The sequence below is a fragment of the Camelus bactrianus genome, chromosome 2, assembly GCF_048773025.1.
Source record: "Camelus bactrianus isolate YW-2024 breed Bactrian camel chromosome 2, ASM4877302v1, whole genome shotgun sequence".
Taxonomy (NCBI): domain Eukaryota; kingdom Metazoa; phylum Chordata; class Mammalia; order Artiodactyla; family Camelidae; genus Camelus; species Camelus bactrianus.
The window spans coordinates 23,091,034-23,106,937 of NC_133540.1; the positions used below are offsets into that span (position 1 = coordinate 23,091,034).

At 41.3% G+C, this 15,904-nt stretch overlaps 1 protein-coding gene across 1 annotated transcript in view; it reads left to right on the forward strand.

Moving 5' to 3' along the window:
* TMA16 (translation machinery associated 16 homolog) overlaps nt 1-15,435 on the forward strand; it is a 30,989-nt gene extending 15,554 nt beyond the window's left edge. The window contains exons 3-7 of the mRNA XM_074376905.1: nt 6,503-6,540; nt 7,752-7,836; nt 8,940-9,088; nt 12,722-12,764; nt 14,257-15,435. Coding sequence (XP_074233006.1) covers nt 6,503-6,540; nt 7,752-7,836; nt 8,940-9,088; nt 12,722-12,764; nt 14,257-14,437 — 496 coding nt within the window. The 3' untranslated portion in view covers nt 14,438-15,435. The remainder of the gene's footprint in view (nt 1-6,502; nt 6,541-7,751; nt 7,837-8,939; nt 9,089-12,721; nt 12,765-14,256) is intronic.
* The last annotated feature ends 469 nt before the right edge of the window (nt 15,436-15,904 follow it).

Below are 15,904 nucleotides of genomic sequence, written 5' to 3' on the forward strand. Positions count from 1 at the left end.
ATGCTGCTGGGCCCCTGCCCTACAGCAGTATGTCTAGCAAGGCAGAAATGGTGAGTTGCATATTTTCAAGAGATGGTTGGTGACAAGATCCTCAGACTGTTGGGGCAACTGTAAGCAGGATGATAGAAAAGGTGCCATCAGGCCTTAACTTGAACGTCAGGTGCCTGTGGCTTCTTAGAAATAAACAGCAGTTATCAGCTACTGTTTTAGTTATCTATCACTGCGTAAGAAACTATCCTACGGCTCAGCAGTGTGAAACAAAGTTTTTCAGTCAGGAATCCCAGTGCCACTTACCTAGGTGCATTGGCTCGGTGTCCTGCAAGGTTACAATCAAGGTGTTGGCTGGGGCTGCATTCATCTCAGAGCTTGATAGGAAAAGGTTTTGCTGACAGGCTATTCATACAGCAATGGATAGACCTCAGTCTTGGCTGGCCATTGGCTGGAGATGTCAGTTCCTTGCCACGTGAGCCTCTTCATAGGGCTGCTTACAGCATGGCAGTGTGACTCCCCCAGAGCAAAGGCTCTGAGACAGAGAGAGCGGGGGTGACCAGGATGGAAGACGGTGTTTGTAACATAATTTCCAAATGACATGCATCGCTGTTGCACCGTCTCACTCGTTAGAGGTGAGTCACTAGGTCCAGCCACACTCAGGGAAGACAGGGCCATGACTGTCAAAGCAGTAAGCAGCAGCACTGGGGGCCGTCTTAGGTATTACCACCTCCTCGTGGTGCCTGCCTGCCTAAGGAGGAAGAGTACCCAGGTGGGCTGGAGTATCTGGTCTCTGCACATTAACACAGAACCCGGGACTCTTTGTGCCAGTTCCTAAGTTTCGTTTTTAGGGGAAGATCGGGGAGGGTATTTGCTAGGGGCAGTGCCTTTGACCTGAGGAAGAGGGCACAGACTCGAACTTCTGGATTCATCAGGTTGACCCTCAGAGATGGACTCTAATGACCTAAAGACACGGCAGGGGCGCAGAGCAGCGTGGAAAAGAGTCAGGCGTTCTTCATCTTTAGCGTTTGAACATGCTGATTCAGGATTATATGAAATACTGCTTCTGTTCCTGTTGAAAGAAACTGGTACAGTTTGAAGACTAGTGCATTTCAATTGATGGGCAGTTTACAGGCAAGTAGTTATTCTGTATCATGATTTTAGCTTTATTTTATGACTTCTCAGCATAGCAACATTTTGTGGCTGCGTACTGTCCTATTCTGTCCTGCTAGGTATGTAGCAAAGAACTCTAGATACCAGTGAAAATGACTTAATATGGAAAATTAACACAGAAACTAAGCATAATGGGTAACAACTAGGAAACAACTGTTTTTGAGGATTAATCTCAAATCTCTCTTCTCTTCTTCATCTCAGCTGACACCACTGTAATTTAGGTGCCGTTGAGTTCATTCAGAACAATGGCAAACTTGACTTGTAAGTGGACTCTTCCTTCCAGGCTGATTCAAAAGGAATGAATTCTCCTCAAAGCCTTTTTCTACCTGGTTATGAAGTGTTCTTTCTTTTTTTTTTAAATCAACTTTGAGGTATAAATAATATATGACAAAATAGACATATTACAAGCGTACAGAGTTTGAGTTTTGGTAATACATAGTGCAGCCACCGTGATCAGCAGACGTAGAGTGCGTTTTCATCCTTCTAAAGATCTTCCCAGTCAGTTCTCCACCCTCCACCCCTAGCCTTAGACACCCGTTGATTTGCTCTGTATCTGTTTTTTTTTTTTTTTAATAGACTTAATTTTTAGAGCAGTTTAGGGTTTACAGCAGAATTGTGCAGAAAACAGAGTTTGCACATAGCCCTCCCCACCCACACATACATCCTCCCCTACCTTCAGCATCCCACATTGGTGAGGCATATTTGGTACAATCGATGAACCAACAGCTACACATTGTTCTCAACCAAAGTCCATAGTTCACATTAGGGCTCACTCTTGATGTTGTACATTCTATGAGCTTTGACAAACGCATAATGACATGTAGCCACCACTATAGTATCATACAGAATAATTTCATTGCCCTAAAAGCCCCTGTGCTCGGTCTATTCATCCCTCCCTCCCTCTCCCCAAACCCCTGGAAACCACGATCTTTTTATTGTTTCTGTAGATTTGCTCTGTATCTTGATGGATGAGATTTGTCTTTCTAATGTTTCATATAAATGCAGTCATGCTGTAGGCAGTTTTTTATGCTAGCTTTTTTCTGTTTGCATAGTATTTGTGAAGTTTATCCATGTTATTGCATATTTTAGTTGTCCTTCTCCATTATTACTGAGTAGTATTACGTTGTATGGCTGTGCAGTGTGTTTATCCACTTACAGGTTGATGGTTATTTGGAGTGTTTATAGTTTGTGGCTCTTTTCCAGATCTGCTCTGTTGGGTTAAGTGCCTACCCACTTGCTTTTATAAAAACAGTTTGCCTCACTGGAAAGCAGCTATGCCCATTCGTTTCATGTTGTTCGCAGCTGCTTTGAGACCACAAAGGCAGAGATGAGTAGTTGGGATGGACCAACCACGTGGCCCTCAAAGCCTAGCATGTTACTGTCCTGCCATTTAAGCAGGAATGATCAACCCCTGCTGTTACATGCAGATAAAGCTACCAGAGCATTCACATGCGGGGGTTTTGTGTACATAGGTTTCCATTTTTTTTTTTTCAGTTCTTAGAACTGGAATTGCTGGTTCATACAGTAGATACATGTTTAAGTATATAAGAAATTGAATTTTTAAGAAATTGTTTAAGAGAATGAGGTCATGTGGTAGGTGTAATTTTTAGTATATAAGAAATTGCCTTATCTGAAGTGGCAGTATCATTTTATCTTTTCACCACTAATGTATAAGAGTTACATTCACTCTGTATCCTCTTAAACATGTTGTATTATCAGTTTTAAAATAGATTTTAGCCAATCTGGTAGGTGTACGGTAGTATGTCATTGGTGGTTTTAATTTGTACTTCTTGATGACTAGTGATATTAAATAAATTTTCATGTGCTTATTGGTCACTTTATGTCTTTGATGAAAAATCTGTTAAAATCTTTTTTTGGTTTTGAATTGGTTTTCTGTTGTTAAGTAGTAAGAACTATTGGTATATTCTTAATGCAAGTCTTTAGTTAGTTATTAGTCTTGTGAATATGTTATCCCCTTCTTGTGCTTAAAAAATTTTTATAAAAAAGGCTTTATTTTATTTCTTCAGTTTTCTAGTTGTTTAAAGTGGGAGAGTAAATCTGGTCTGCTTTGTTAGGGCAGGGACAGTGGGTTTTTTCTTCATTGCTGTGGCTAACAAAGTGTTGCAAAAACTGGCCATTCAGAGGTCTTTCCTGAATGAGTTAGAATTTAGAATAGCAACAGTAGGAAGCGTATATCACCTAGACCGTTTCTTTTTAAACAACTCGACCGTGATGTAATTTCTGTATAGTAAACTACACATATTTCAGATGTGCAATTTGATAAATTTTGATAGATATATTCAGCTATGAAGCCACTACCACAATTAAGATACCTAACATTTCCACCACTCCCCAAGAGGTACAGTTTTCAAATTCCCAATTTATCCCTTCCCAACCCCTCTGCCCCCTGGTAACCATGAGTCTGTTTTCTATGTCTGTGAATCTGTTTCTGTTTTGTAGATAAGTTCATTTGTGCCCTTTTTTTAGATTCCACATATAAGCGATATCATATGGTATTTTTCTTTTCTCTTTTTTTTTTTACTGCACTTTTTTTAAATTTACATGTATGTACTGTTCATTGTTTCTAAGATTGTTTAGAGCTTTAGCTTTTTAAACTTAATATGGTTATCAAAGGAATAAAGCCAACCACAACATAAGAATTAATTCAAAAAGATACATACACCCTGCTATTAACAGCAACATTATTTATAATTGCCAAGACATGCAAGCATCCCAAGGGCACAATAAAGAAGATGCAACATTGGAATACAACTTGCCCATAAGAAAGAAGGATATTTTGCTATTTGTGGCCCTTCATTCACTTTTTTTTTCACTTCAAAAACCAGAGTTTTATAACTGGCATAAACCTTTCCATTGTGTCAAAAAAGCCCCAAAATACCTAGAAATAAACTTAATCAAGGAGGTTACCTATACTCTGAAAACCAAAAACCAAAATGACACAAAGAAATGAAAAGATATCTTGTGCTCTTGGATTGGAAGAATCAACACTATCAAAACAGCCACATTACCCAAAGCAATCCACAGATCCAGTGCAACCCCCGTCAAAATACTCATGACATTCCTCACAGAGCTAGAACAAACAATTCCAAATAGGAAGCACAGAAGACCTCGAACAGCCAAAGCCATCTATTGTAGGTCATTTTTTGTTTTTGTTTTTTTCTCTCTTTCTTCTTTTTGTTGTCTTGTCTTATGGCTTGATGACTAGAGAAGGTCCTTTAACATTTGTTGTAAAGCTGGTTTGGTGGTGCTGAATTCTTTCAGCTTTTGTTTATCTGTGAAGCATTTGATTTCTCCATCATCTGAATGAGAGCCTTGCTGGATAGAGTATTCTTGGTTGTAAGTTTTTCCCTTTCATCACTTTAAATATATCATGCCACTCCCTTCTGGCCTGTAGAGTTTCTGCTGAAAAATTAGCTGATAACCTTATGGGAGTTCCCTTGTATGTTATTTGTTGCTTTTCTCTTGCTGATTTTAGTATTTTCTCCTCATCCTTAATTTTTCTTAATTTGATGACTACATGTCTTGGAGTGTTCCTCTTTGGGTTGATCCTGTGGAACTCTCTGCACTTCCTGGACTTGGGTGACTGTTTCCTTTCCCAAGTTGGGGAAGTTTTTAGCACTTATCTCTTCAAATATTTTCTCAGGTTCTTTCTCTCTCTCTTTGCTTTCTGGGACCCCTGTAACTCGAATATTAGTGTGCTTCATTGTTGTCCCAGAGGTCTCTTAAACTATGCTCATTCCTTTTCATTCTTTTTTCTTTTTTCTTTTCTGCGGTAGTGATTTCCACTCATCTGTCCTCCAGCTCACTGATCCGTTCTTCTGCCTCATTGAGTCTGTTCTTGGTTCCTTCTGGTGTGTTATTCATTTCAGTGATTGTGTTCTTCAGCTCTGTTTTCTAACTTTTTGCTAAAAACTTTGCTTTGTGCATCTATACTCCTCCCGAGTTCTCTGAACATCATCATCATAATTCTAAACTCTTTCTTGGATAAATTGCCTGTCTCCTTATCACTTAAAATTTCTTTTTCTGGGATTGTATCTTGTGCCGTTGCCTGGCATATGTTCCTTTGCTGCCTCATGTTTAAATTTCTGTTTGTATTTTTAGGTAGATCATTTATGTTTCTAAACCTTGGGCAAGTGGCCCTCTGTGGGAAATGCCGTATGCGTCTCAGCAGTACACTCCTCTCTTGTCACCCAAGGGCCAAGGTCCCGCCAGTCCCAGTGTAGAGTCTGGCCTGTGTTTGTGGATTCCTTCCACAGGCGCCTGCCCACTGCTGGGTGAAGCTCTGCCTGGACATCTGGTGGATAGGGCCCTGCCTAGAGACCTTTGTGACTCAGGAAGTCTGCTGATGGGTGGGGCCGTGTTCCCACCCTAATGATCCAGCCAAGACACCAGCCTCCTGGAAAACCCATGTAGATGAACACTCCGGGAATGTCTGCCACCAGAGTTTATGTCTCTTGAGTGAGCTGCAGCCATCCCCCACGTCCCCAGGAGACCCTCCAAAACCAGCAGGCAGATCTGGCCCTGGTTCCTATGAAATCACTGCCTCCGCCCTTGGACCTGTGCATGTGAGATTCTATGTTTGCTTCCCAAGACACTGAAGTCTCCGTTTCCCCCAGACCCGTGGGGCTGCTGGAGTTAAGCCCCACTGAGCTTCAAAACCAGATGTCTTGGGATGTTCTCCCAGTGCCAGAACCCCAGCTGGGGAGCCTGACATGGGGCTCAGAGCTCTCACTCCTATGGGAGTGCCTCTGTGACTTCAGGTTGTGGGTCGCCCAGCTGGGGGGTTATAGGGCCCAATTATATCGTGAGCACTCCCCTCCTGCTGTCTCTCTGTGGTTCCCTAGACCCTTTATTATTTTAGAATAAATGACTTCTTTTTCTTTGGTCATAATTCTTACCAAATTTATGAAAAGTAAACGTTCTGTTTTGTCCTTGTTGAAGTTTAGAAGATGACAGTGATGAATTTTGATCTTGGTGGTAGCCCTTAATCTTCTCGAAGGCACTCATTGCTCTTTTGTTACGAGCATTCTGCATATTATGAAATCCAATCAAGCTTTCCTTTGTGCTTTCAAACTGACTTGTTCTATAGGTGTCCTTTGGTCACTACAGAGTGAAAAAATTTTTTCTAATATTTTGTTCCAGTATTTAAAAGAAACACATGGTGTTCAGTGTTTCTTCATTAAAAAAATTAATTTCACATGCATAAAAGAATGATTTTTGAATTTAGGTTCTTCGGGCAGTTTTTCTTTTTATTGTTTTCGACAGATTTTTGAAACTTGCTTTGGAAGATTTCTAACACATAAGTACTTTTTCTCCTAAGGTTGAAGAATGACAAGGCGTTGCGTCTCAGCCTTATTGGTAAGTGGATTTATTTATTTGACACTTGGGCCTGAGCATAGTGAAGTTCTTCCCTGTTCATATTTTCGACTTTCTTAGTGAAATGCTATTTTTATCTAAGTGAATTTTCTTTACCAGACTTGATTGAAATAAAGTAAAATCAGTCATTAAATTCTTAGAACAGTGTTAATAATGCCTAGAGCTCAGTTTTTAGGAACTGTTCAGTACCTGCCTGCCTGTCTTCATCCATCCGTCTCTCTCTTTCTCAGGTTTAATTCTAGCTCCCTAACCATTAGAATTATGAAGGATTTTGGAAACAGCAATTTATATTTAATGATGTGAATGTATATATCCTCAGTCTGTATCTCAGTGTCACAATCTTCTTGGGGTCAGATTTATTATTGGTCAGTTTGTAGTGACAGATCAGAGGTTTTGAAAGAGTGGCTGCTAGGCTTTATTACTAAAATAAAAGGTATTTGAACCCCTAACTAGTGCTTTATCAGGCGATAGAACTGTATTTCTAGATGGGTTCTCAGCCATCCCGGGTAGGGCCAGTTCTCAATCTGTGATTATCGAGGGATCTAGCCGAAAGTGACACCCCGATGGCAGGTTTACTCGCCGGGATGAGGCCCGTTAGCTCTTTGATAATGAGCGTCAGTCACTCTGCAGTACCTGGCAGATGGCAGGCCTTGTATGCTGAGTGTTTATTTACTAACTTTGAGGCCCTGAGCAGGTTACTCACCCTTTCTCATTTGTAAATGGGGATAACAGTATTAATCCTCATAGGACTGCAAACCTCTTGACAGAGTGCCTGCCGCTTGTTAAATGTTCTGCAGGTACCGTCCTCTTTGTTAATCTAATCAGACTCCTAACTCTTTTAGACAAGTTCTGTCCTTTGCTTTATAAATACTTAGAACTTCACGTACTATGAAAGTATTCTTCTAAACTTTTTTCTATCCTCGGATAAGAAGTATGTACAGAAAAGCATCCCTCCCACCTTTGTCTCTTCCCCAAATTTAAAACGTGATGGTTTAATTTCTGACTGACTGGTTTATTAGCTTTGAGCCTATAAACCAGTCGGTCAGAAATTAAACCGTCACAAAACCTTATATTTAATATTGAAATAAATTTTGATACTGTTTTAATCACATTGATGTTGAAAATTATAATGAATACCTCTGCTTAAGTTGATGACTTGTGGTGTTAAACTGTCTTGGTTCTTGTTGTTATAGGTGAAAAACTTCAGTGGTTTCAGAGTCATCTTGATCCCAAAAAAGTAGGATATTCAAAGAGAGATGCTTGTGAATTAATTGAAAGGTAAACACTGGGCATGTTATGAGCAAAGGGTCAGTAAGAGGCACCCCCCAGCTTGGTTCTGGAAGAGGCAGAGTTCTGTTCTGGATTCACAGATGAGCAGATGGGCTTTATTATCAAAAGACTTTGGATCCATATACTGGCCTCACCATTTTAGTAGGGTTGTAACCTCTCTGGGCCTCACAGTGGTAGTTCACCCAGTTTCGTGGCTTCTTGGAGAAATGTCATCCAAACTGACATCTGAAGATGGGGGTGAGCAGACTGCGCTGAGGCAGCGTGAAGAGCTCTGGGCAGAGAGAACAAGACGGGAAAGGCCCAGGGGTGAGGGCAGCATATCTGGGGCTCTGCCAGACGTTTAAGGACTGAAGCAGTGGGTTCAAGGAGGGGATTGCGACAGGTGGGATAAACCAGCTGCTGACAGATCTCGGATACCAGTGTAGGAGTTTGGACTGTGCCCAACCACACTGGGAGCTGTAGGACACTTGTGCAGCAAGCACCTGAGATGATCGCATTTCAGCTTTAGGAAGATCACCGTAGTGAGAACGAGGAGAATGGGTGAGGGACAGGCTTTGGCCAGGAGACTGCTGAGAGGCTGATGGAGCAGTCCAGGCAAGAGGTGATATTACTGGCAGTGTGGTCAAGAGAAATGAAAGATGACAGAGATTTTAAGGAGGTTGACATCTCAATCTGTAATGAAGACTTAGATGTGGCATAAAAGGGAGAGAGAGGAGTCAGTGGGGACAGTGGCATTCCTCACTTGGCCACCAGATGAGTGGTCACACTGCTTCCCGTGATGAGGTGGGGGCAAAGGGATGGGGCAGGTTTGGAGGGGCTGTGTGGGGGCAGGGCTGAGGGCAGGTTCAGGTGTCATGCAGTAAGCCTCTTTGGGACATCCAGGAAGTGGTTGAGTATGAGCATACTTTAATGGCAGGCTTTGATTTGGTCACAGAAATTTTGAAAACGGTTGAGTTACCAAGGGAAGGTCTGAGAACTTGAGGAATTCAAGAATATAACAACTTAAAGGCCAGGCGAAGGCTGGGGATTATGTTTAAATGAGGTAATGTAAGCCTTACACTTGTGACGCAAACCGTTTTCTTGTATTTCAGGTATTTAAATCGATTCAGCAGTGAGCTGGAGCAGATTGAGTTGCAGAACAGCATCAAGGACCGGCAGGGCAGGCGGCACTGCTCCCGGGAGACGGTCATCAGGCAGACGGTGGCGCGGGAGCGGCAGCAGTACGAGGGATACGGCTTCGGTGTGTTCGCGGGGCCTGCTCTTCTTCCGCGTCACATTTGGAATCCATTTCAAAATTTAGCTTTACTGACTCTTTAGTTGGGTTTGGCTTTCTTGCTTTGATTTCCTTTCATTTTGAGTATTTGGAATAATTTTTGAATTCACTTTTTCCCCTGCACATTCCCAAACCTGTCGATTCTGACAGTGGCATCGTCTCTGCTGTGGCAGTGCAGGTCCCCCTCTTTCCGGGCGCATACCTAATTTGCTTTGTTGTAGAGTTACTACGTGCCCGTCTCCGGCCACGTTGAAGTTTCTTTGGAGTAGGTGCTGTGTCCTGTCGTCCTTGTCATTCCTGTGGTGATGAGCTATACTTGTTGGTGCCATTCTTGAGACACTGTAGAAACCAAATTTTCTTTCTTAGCATTGTAGCATTTCTTACAGTTCCTAAAGACAAGTATGCTAATAGCTTAGCGACACTGTCTGAAGAAAAGCGCCTAGTAGGAGAGGAGGGGGCGCTTGTAGACAAGGGCTTGCAAAGCCACACACAGGTGACGACCCAGAAGCTGCACATGGCCTTCAAGTGGTGTTTGATGGGCTTATTGGTTGTCCGTATAAAAAAACCTGCTGCTTTCACGTGAAAAGTTTGATTTTTGGCTTCTCTGAAAACATCGGATGGTCTGATAGCATCTCTGCTGGAGCAGAGTTGCAGCCCCCTTTTTAGACTTGAGCCTGTGGCCTCACGTTTGCCGTGGTATCAAACCTTCCTTCATTCTCATCCCCTGCCTGGTCCCCGTAGGCATTCCTCTTAAGTGGATTTGCTTGGGGAGTATAGTCAGTGAGATGTTTAGTAGCAAAACTAGGTTTTTAAATTTTAATAGTAACAGCAGTAAAGCGTAGGGCCCTACAGGAAGTATCCTGGGGATGACTGTCGTGTCGACCCAGCTGCTGGACAGCGGTGCTGCAGGCTGGACAGGCCGGGGCAGCCGGGGTTGTGGCTGGGCCCACCCTGCTGGTTCTTAGGATCGCGGGGTGTACCTCAGCAGCAGCCATCAGGGAACCTTGGAAAAAACAAGATTTCATACGTACAGGTCCTGGAGGGCTCAGGGCACGCCCGAGCGCCATGCAGCGGGGTCTCTGGTGGAGAGGGAGGGAACGGGCACCTGGGGTCCAGCCTTTTTTAGGGTGACAGGTGAGGTGCCTAGGGCCTCACAGGTTCATTCTTGATAAAGGCGTCAGATGGGAGAACAGGTCACTCGGTTGGTCTGGGTGAGCCGCGGCTTTCTCTCAGGGGCACTTCCTGGGTGGGGCAGCCTGGGTTCTTGTCTGGTGGTTTAGCTGGTGGCTGTGTCGGGAGCTGGCTGTCTTAGAGCGGCTCCCCGGGCCGTCCTCCCACCACAGTAGCACTGGAAGCCCCCGAGGAGGTGGCGGTTCTGCTTCGTCTTTCCTAGGAAGTGAGTTTCTTAACTGGAAAAACAACAGAATAGGTACATCTGCACTGAAACTGCGACGGCTTAACTGTGTAACAGGGCCGTTACCCTGCAGATAATAGAAATAGTGCACTTCCTCCCCAGGTTGTTTCAAAGTCAAATGAGACTTTGTTTACCAAGGGCCTGACACAGAACCCGATACAGGAGGTTGGGGGGAGCTCCCGCCAGCCCCGTGTCCTCTTCGCCTACGTCCTTCCCTTCCAAGAGTGTGGACTTTGTCTCTGCGTGTACTCTCCGTTCCTCATTGTCCGTTTTCTTTGGAACCCCTTGAATTAGGCTTTCATAGCCACGGCTCAACTGAAGCCCTCTGTCACCGGCGACCTGTTAGATGCTGAGACAAGCAGTGGCCGTGCTGGGCGCCGACTCTCACTCAGTCCGCTTTCCTGTAGCATTTGATACACATGAGCACTTCATTCTCTCGTCACACGCTTTATTCGGGGTGCAAGACCCTGACCTGTCCTGGTTTTCCTCCTGGTTCACTGGCCGTGGCTTCAGGTTCCCCAGTGGAATCCTCATTTCCTCGCAAACTAAACATTGACCCACGTCCCTGTCCTTGGGCCTCTCCTTTTTTCTGTTTACACCAATTTCTGAGCTGACCTCATTCAATCCTGTGGCTTTGTATACCATCTAAATGCTCATAACTTCCAGATTTATATTGACCATCCTAACTTGTCCCTAGAACTCCAGACTTGCATTATCAAACTTGGGTTTCTCCAGATCTCTGCTTGAATGTCTTATCTCAGACTTGACATGTCCCAAAGCAAAATCCAGCTTTTCTCCTAAAACCGGGTCCTCCTACAAGATCTGCATTTCAGGCAGTGACGTCACCACACACCCAGTTGCTCCTGTCAGAAACCCTGGGGACCGTCTCATGTTCCACACCCAGCTGTCAGGGAAACGTGCTTGGAGTCTGATGGCTTTCTTCACTGCCCCCACCCCGCCAAGCTCAGGCCTCTGTCATCTCAGCCCTGCCTTCCTAACAGCCTCCCAGCTGGTCGCTGTGCTCAGTCCGTTCACCAGGCAGCCTCCAGTTTAATTAACAGTAGATGACAAAGCACATCCAAGGTCAGACACTGCTCAGTGGGGAGTGAGCCAGTCCTGAGACTCAGACCTGGTGTCCATCCACTTAGGCCACAGTGCTGCTCCAGAGTCCAGGAACGTGTATGGGGAAGGAACAGAGCTTTGTGAATGCCAAGTTCATGGGTGTCTGCAAACGTGGACAGATTGTCCCCACCTTCCTGTTGATAAGGTTCAGAGAAGACTAGCCACTAACATCTCCCTCTCCTGCCTCTTGGTGGTGTAACTATTTTTGACTCATTTTATTAGGATTTTTTTTTTTTTTTTAAAATTTGTGCTTTGTTTACACCTTTTAAACACCTGGCCCCCATACTCTTTATTTTCTGAAGTTGTTGCAAAAGTCAGGCATTACAGTTGTGTCAGACTTTTTAATTTTATCTTTTTCATTAATTGATACTAGGTTTTATTTAATATTTTATTGCACTGACCCGAATTTTTGCAGCAGTTTCCATTTTCTGTTACACATGTCTCATGTTCCATCAACAAGGGTGACCCACGTACTGCTTTATTATTAACTTTCTGATCATGGTAAGGAACTGTCACACACGTTGTTTTTATTAAACATGGGTTTCACTTTTATTGAACTTTATTGAGCATCTATTGATTACAGTTTATTTAAATTTCTTTTTTCCTTTTTAAATATTTTTTACATTAAATAATCCTTACATCCTCTACCTTGCCAAAGTGAAGTATATGTTCAAAAAAAAATTGTACTTTTCACCAAGGAAATATATAAAACCACCTAGCATATTGTTTTAGGGAATTGATAGTTAGAATCTGCCAGGTACCTTTGTGGTTTAAAATTAGGACAGGGTTTATTTTGTTGATAGGTTTGTTTTATTTTATTGATTCTGTGCTGGAATGCATTATTTAATAGTATTCTTTTTGATGCGCCTTCTTAAACTGAGTCACTTATACCTGTAAAACTTCTCACACAGCGTTATAGTCGTGCTTGGAGATTCTGTTTTGCCTCAGATGCTCTTACTGTTTGTCAGTGACTGTTTGTTGTTTCTGAGATAATAAATGAGGAGACTATAAAATGTTGTCGTAGAAAACATTGCCTAACAGATATACATGATTTTCTTTCCCAGAGATTCCAGACATTTTAAATGCAAGTAACCTGAAAACTTTTAGGTGAGTCTGTTGCCTTTATTGTTCTTGGAAGCTGCACGTAAGATACATGAGACATAACCTTTCTTCCCTTTTGAATCTAGACATTAGAGGCAAAAGAAAATCAGGGGATTCTTTTTAACCTTTTCTTTTTCATCAAAGGAAGAATTTTCTTAAGTTGTGTTTGTTGGAAACGCCTGATATACACTGAAATGACAGTGACCTGCTGGTTTTATTACTCAGAATACTTTAAAATTCTTTAATACAATACTTAAAAGAACTTGTTCTCACTTTTCTTTTAAAACAAACTATTAGCAGCAGATTTGATGGCTCAGAGTCCTATCCCCAGGCTGCAGCACCCTTTTCTGGAGAAGATGGTCAGTGGGAAGGGGTGCCAGGGAGGTGGTTAAATCCTAAAGAACCAGTTGGCCTGGTGGTCTCTAATAGTGCCTTTGTGACCAGAGAGGGCAGTGAGTAGGATTTCAATTTTTTAAGTTTTCAAACATGGGTACTTTGTTTTCAGAAAATAATTTTTATTAATCATTTTGGTCTTAGCTAGACCATGTTGATTGGTCTGCAAATTTAATTGAAATTAGATAAATTTAAGTCCATATTATTTGAAATCCTTAAGCTCAGTGTATTTTTATACTTCTGAATTCATAGAAAATATTTAGGTTTCATAAAATATTAGCTCTAATAGGATTTATTGATCATATTTAAGAAATAGTTCACTTTTTAGCTTAGCTATACATTTACAATGTAAGTGCATGGAGCTTGAGATTCTCTTTATACCTTAATTTTTTTTTTTTGCCTGCAACGTTAATTAATCAGACATATAGATGTTCTCTTTGTTCCTAAAACTGTGTGTGTTCTGCCTCCCCCAAAGAAAGCCAGAAAGGAGAAGAAATTAGCATAAACTGTTGGTATCACTGGTTAGAGTTCAGTTCTCAGAACAGTCTTCACATTGCTCCTGAAGTAATTAAACATAGGATTGTCACAGAAACGGTGAAGTTGAAAAATGGAAAGTTTTCTATTAGAACCATAAAAATTGTTTTATTACTGAAACTTGTGACTTACCACTGTGTGTGAGAAGAAAAACCTTTCTGACTATGCATTTTGGAGATTTTCCAGGATGATATAGTTCCTACTTCTGAGATTTCCTGGTACCATGTGTCCTGATGGAGAGAAGTGTTCAGGTTAGGGAGGATAAAAAGTGAAACTTCTGCCTAATGTTTTCCTGTGTTGCTTTGGAAATTTTGAATATGTGGAATTCTCTGTACAGTTAATTGCTATTGTTGGTTAATAAGAATTGCAGTAAGTATGGAAAAAGCAAACCTCAGTTCTTGGGACACTGGTTTTTTTTTTTTTCCCTAGTGCATTTGTATTGTTTCTTCCTAGGGCATTTGAAACTGCTGTAAATTGTAAGCTTTCTGCTACTTTCAGAGTTTTGCATATTGACTTTACTGCTTCTCCAGCTCACCCCACACCAACCGTCTGCATTCTCTCTTCTGTCTAGGGAGTGGGATTTGGATCTGAAGAAACTGCCAAACATTAAAATGAGAAAAATTTGTGCTAATGATGCAGTGCCGAAGAAGTGCAAGAAGAAAACCTTCACAGCTGTAGACGGAGATTTAGGGGAATTGGAACTAAAAGATGAATCAAGTGACACGGATGAGGAAATGACTGCAGTGGACTAACTGCCTTTCTTTGCTCAAAATAATTTGAGAGCTTCAAGTTATACTTGATGATGGTAAATAGTCCAGATACAAGAATTTGCTATTTAGCTGATTCTCTTATATAAAGAGAATCCTGTTTTTAGTTTCAAAAACGGTGTTATGATTGTCACTTAAAAGTGAATGTTGGTTTTCATTTACATTAAGTTGTTAGAATAGATAGAAGTGGTCTGCACAGTACATGTAATCTGAATTTCTGGGGCTGGGAGAGCAATATGAATGAGGGAGAATGTAGTTTTTCCCCTGTGTTTACTTAGAATCATCTAATCTCACATTTTGGAGCATGGACAGCAACTATTTGCTGAAAGGTTACAATGGATACTTCTTGAGCAGTGATGACAGCAAAATTCCTTTTTAGTAATAATGTTTCACTGTTCTTCCTCTTACGCATTAAACCTATTTTCTTTCCTTATAGAATAGGGAAAACGTGAAATGGAAATTAGATACACTCATGGATTCTGCATTGCTATTATTTATTATCTTTGAGCCAGAGTTAGTTAAATAGTTTAAAAAAATCACTATTCTTGTTATGTTGCTCTCCTACACTTAATCGTTTATCTTGGTAAAGGGTATAAATGATTTCAGGTTAGCTGTTTGGTTTGTGTATTATTTTTTTTGCTTTCTCAATGTGAAAAGTGATAGATATGTATTTGTGGAAACAGAACTAGAGATGAGAGAACCAGTTGTTGCAGTTGTATTATTTTCCTCTAAGTGATAGGTTAAATGGACATATAAAACAACTCGATGTTTCCAGTAACATGAAAAACATGGAGGTGGTAGAATGTGCTTCACTGAACTTGTTAAACGCAGGCATCTTCTAGTCTGTTTCTAAACAATGGAGTGCAAGCGTGTTTGAGTATTTTCAAGAAACAAAATTCTGTATGAAGTAACTCAATATCAACTAAGTCTTGTTAACAGCTTTTTTACTTCAGAAAATTAAAAAACTTATTTCTATAATTTCACTTCTTAAGGTTCTAATTTAATTTTCAGTGATTTAACTGATGCTGACTTGCTTTGGCTTTACTAATCTGTGCAAAAGTATGGTTTTGTGATTACATCATAAGTTCCTGTCTCTTTAGTCATTGGAAATTTTTCTTGTTGAGGGGAAAGGGGTTCAGTTTTAGTTTCAAAATGGCTATAAACACTGAGTGGTAAGTTACAGTAAAGAATAAAAATGTTTTTATCTGGTCTGATATTTAAAAAGCATTACTGTGAAATGAATGACTTGTGAAAATGGCAAATCATTCTCCCCTTCAAATATTTGTTCCTAGTTTTCCTGTGCCGTCAAAGCAAAAACATAATAAGCTAGACAGCTAGGAACTAGAACAGATACATATAGATATATATATATATGTATATATATATATATTTTAATTGAATTATACTCAGTTTACAATGTTGTATCGGTTTCTGGTTCATAGTCTTTTCCAT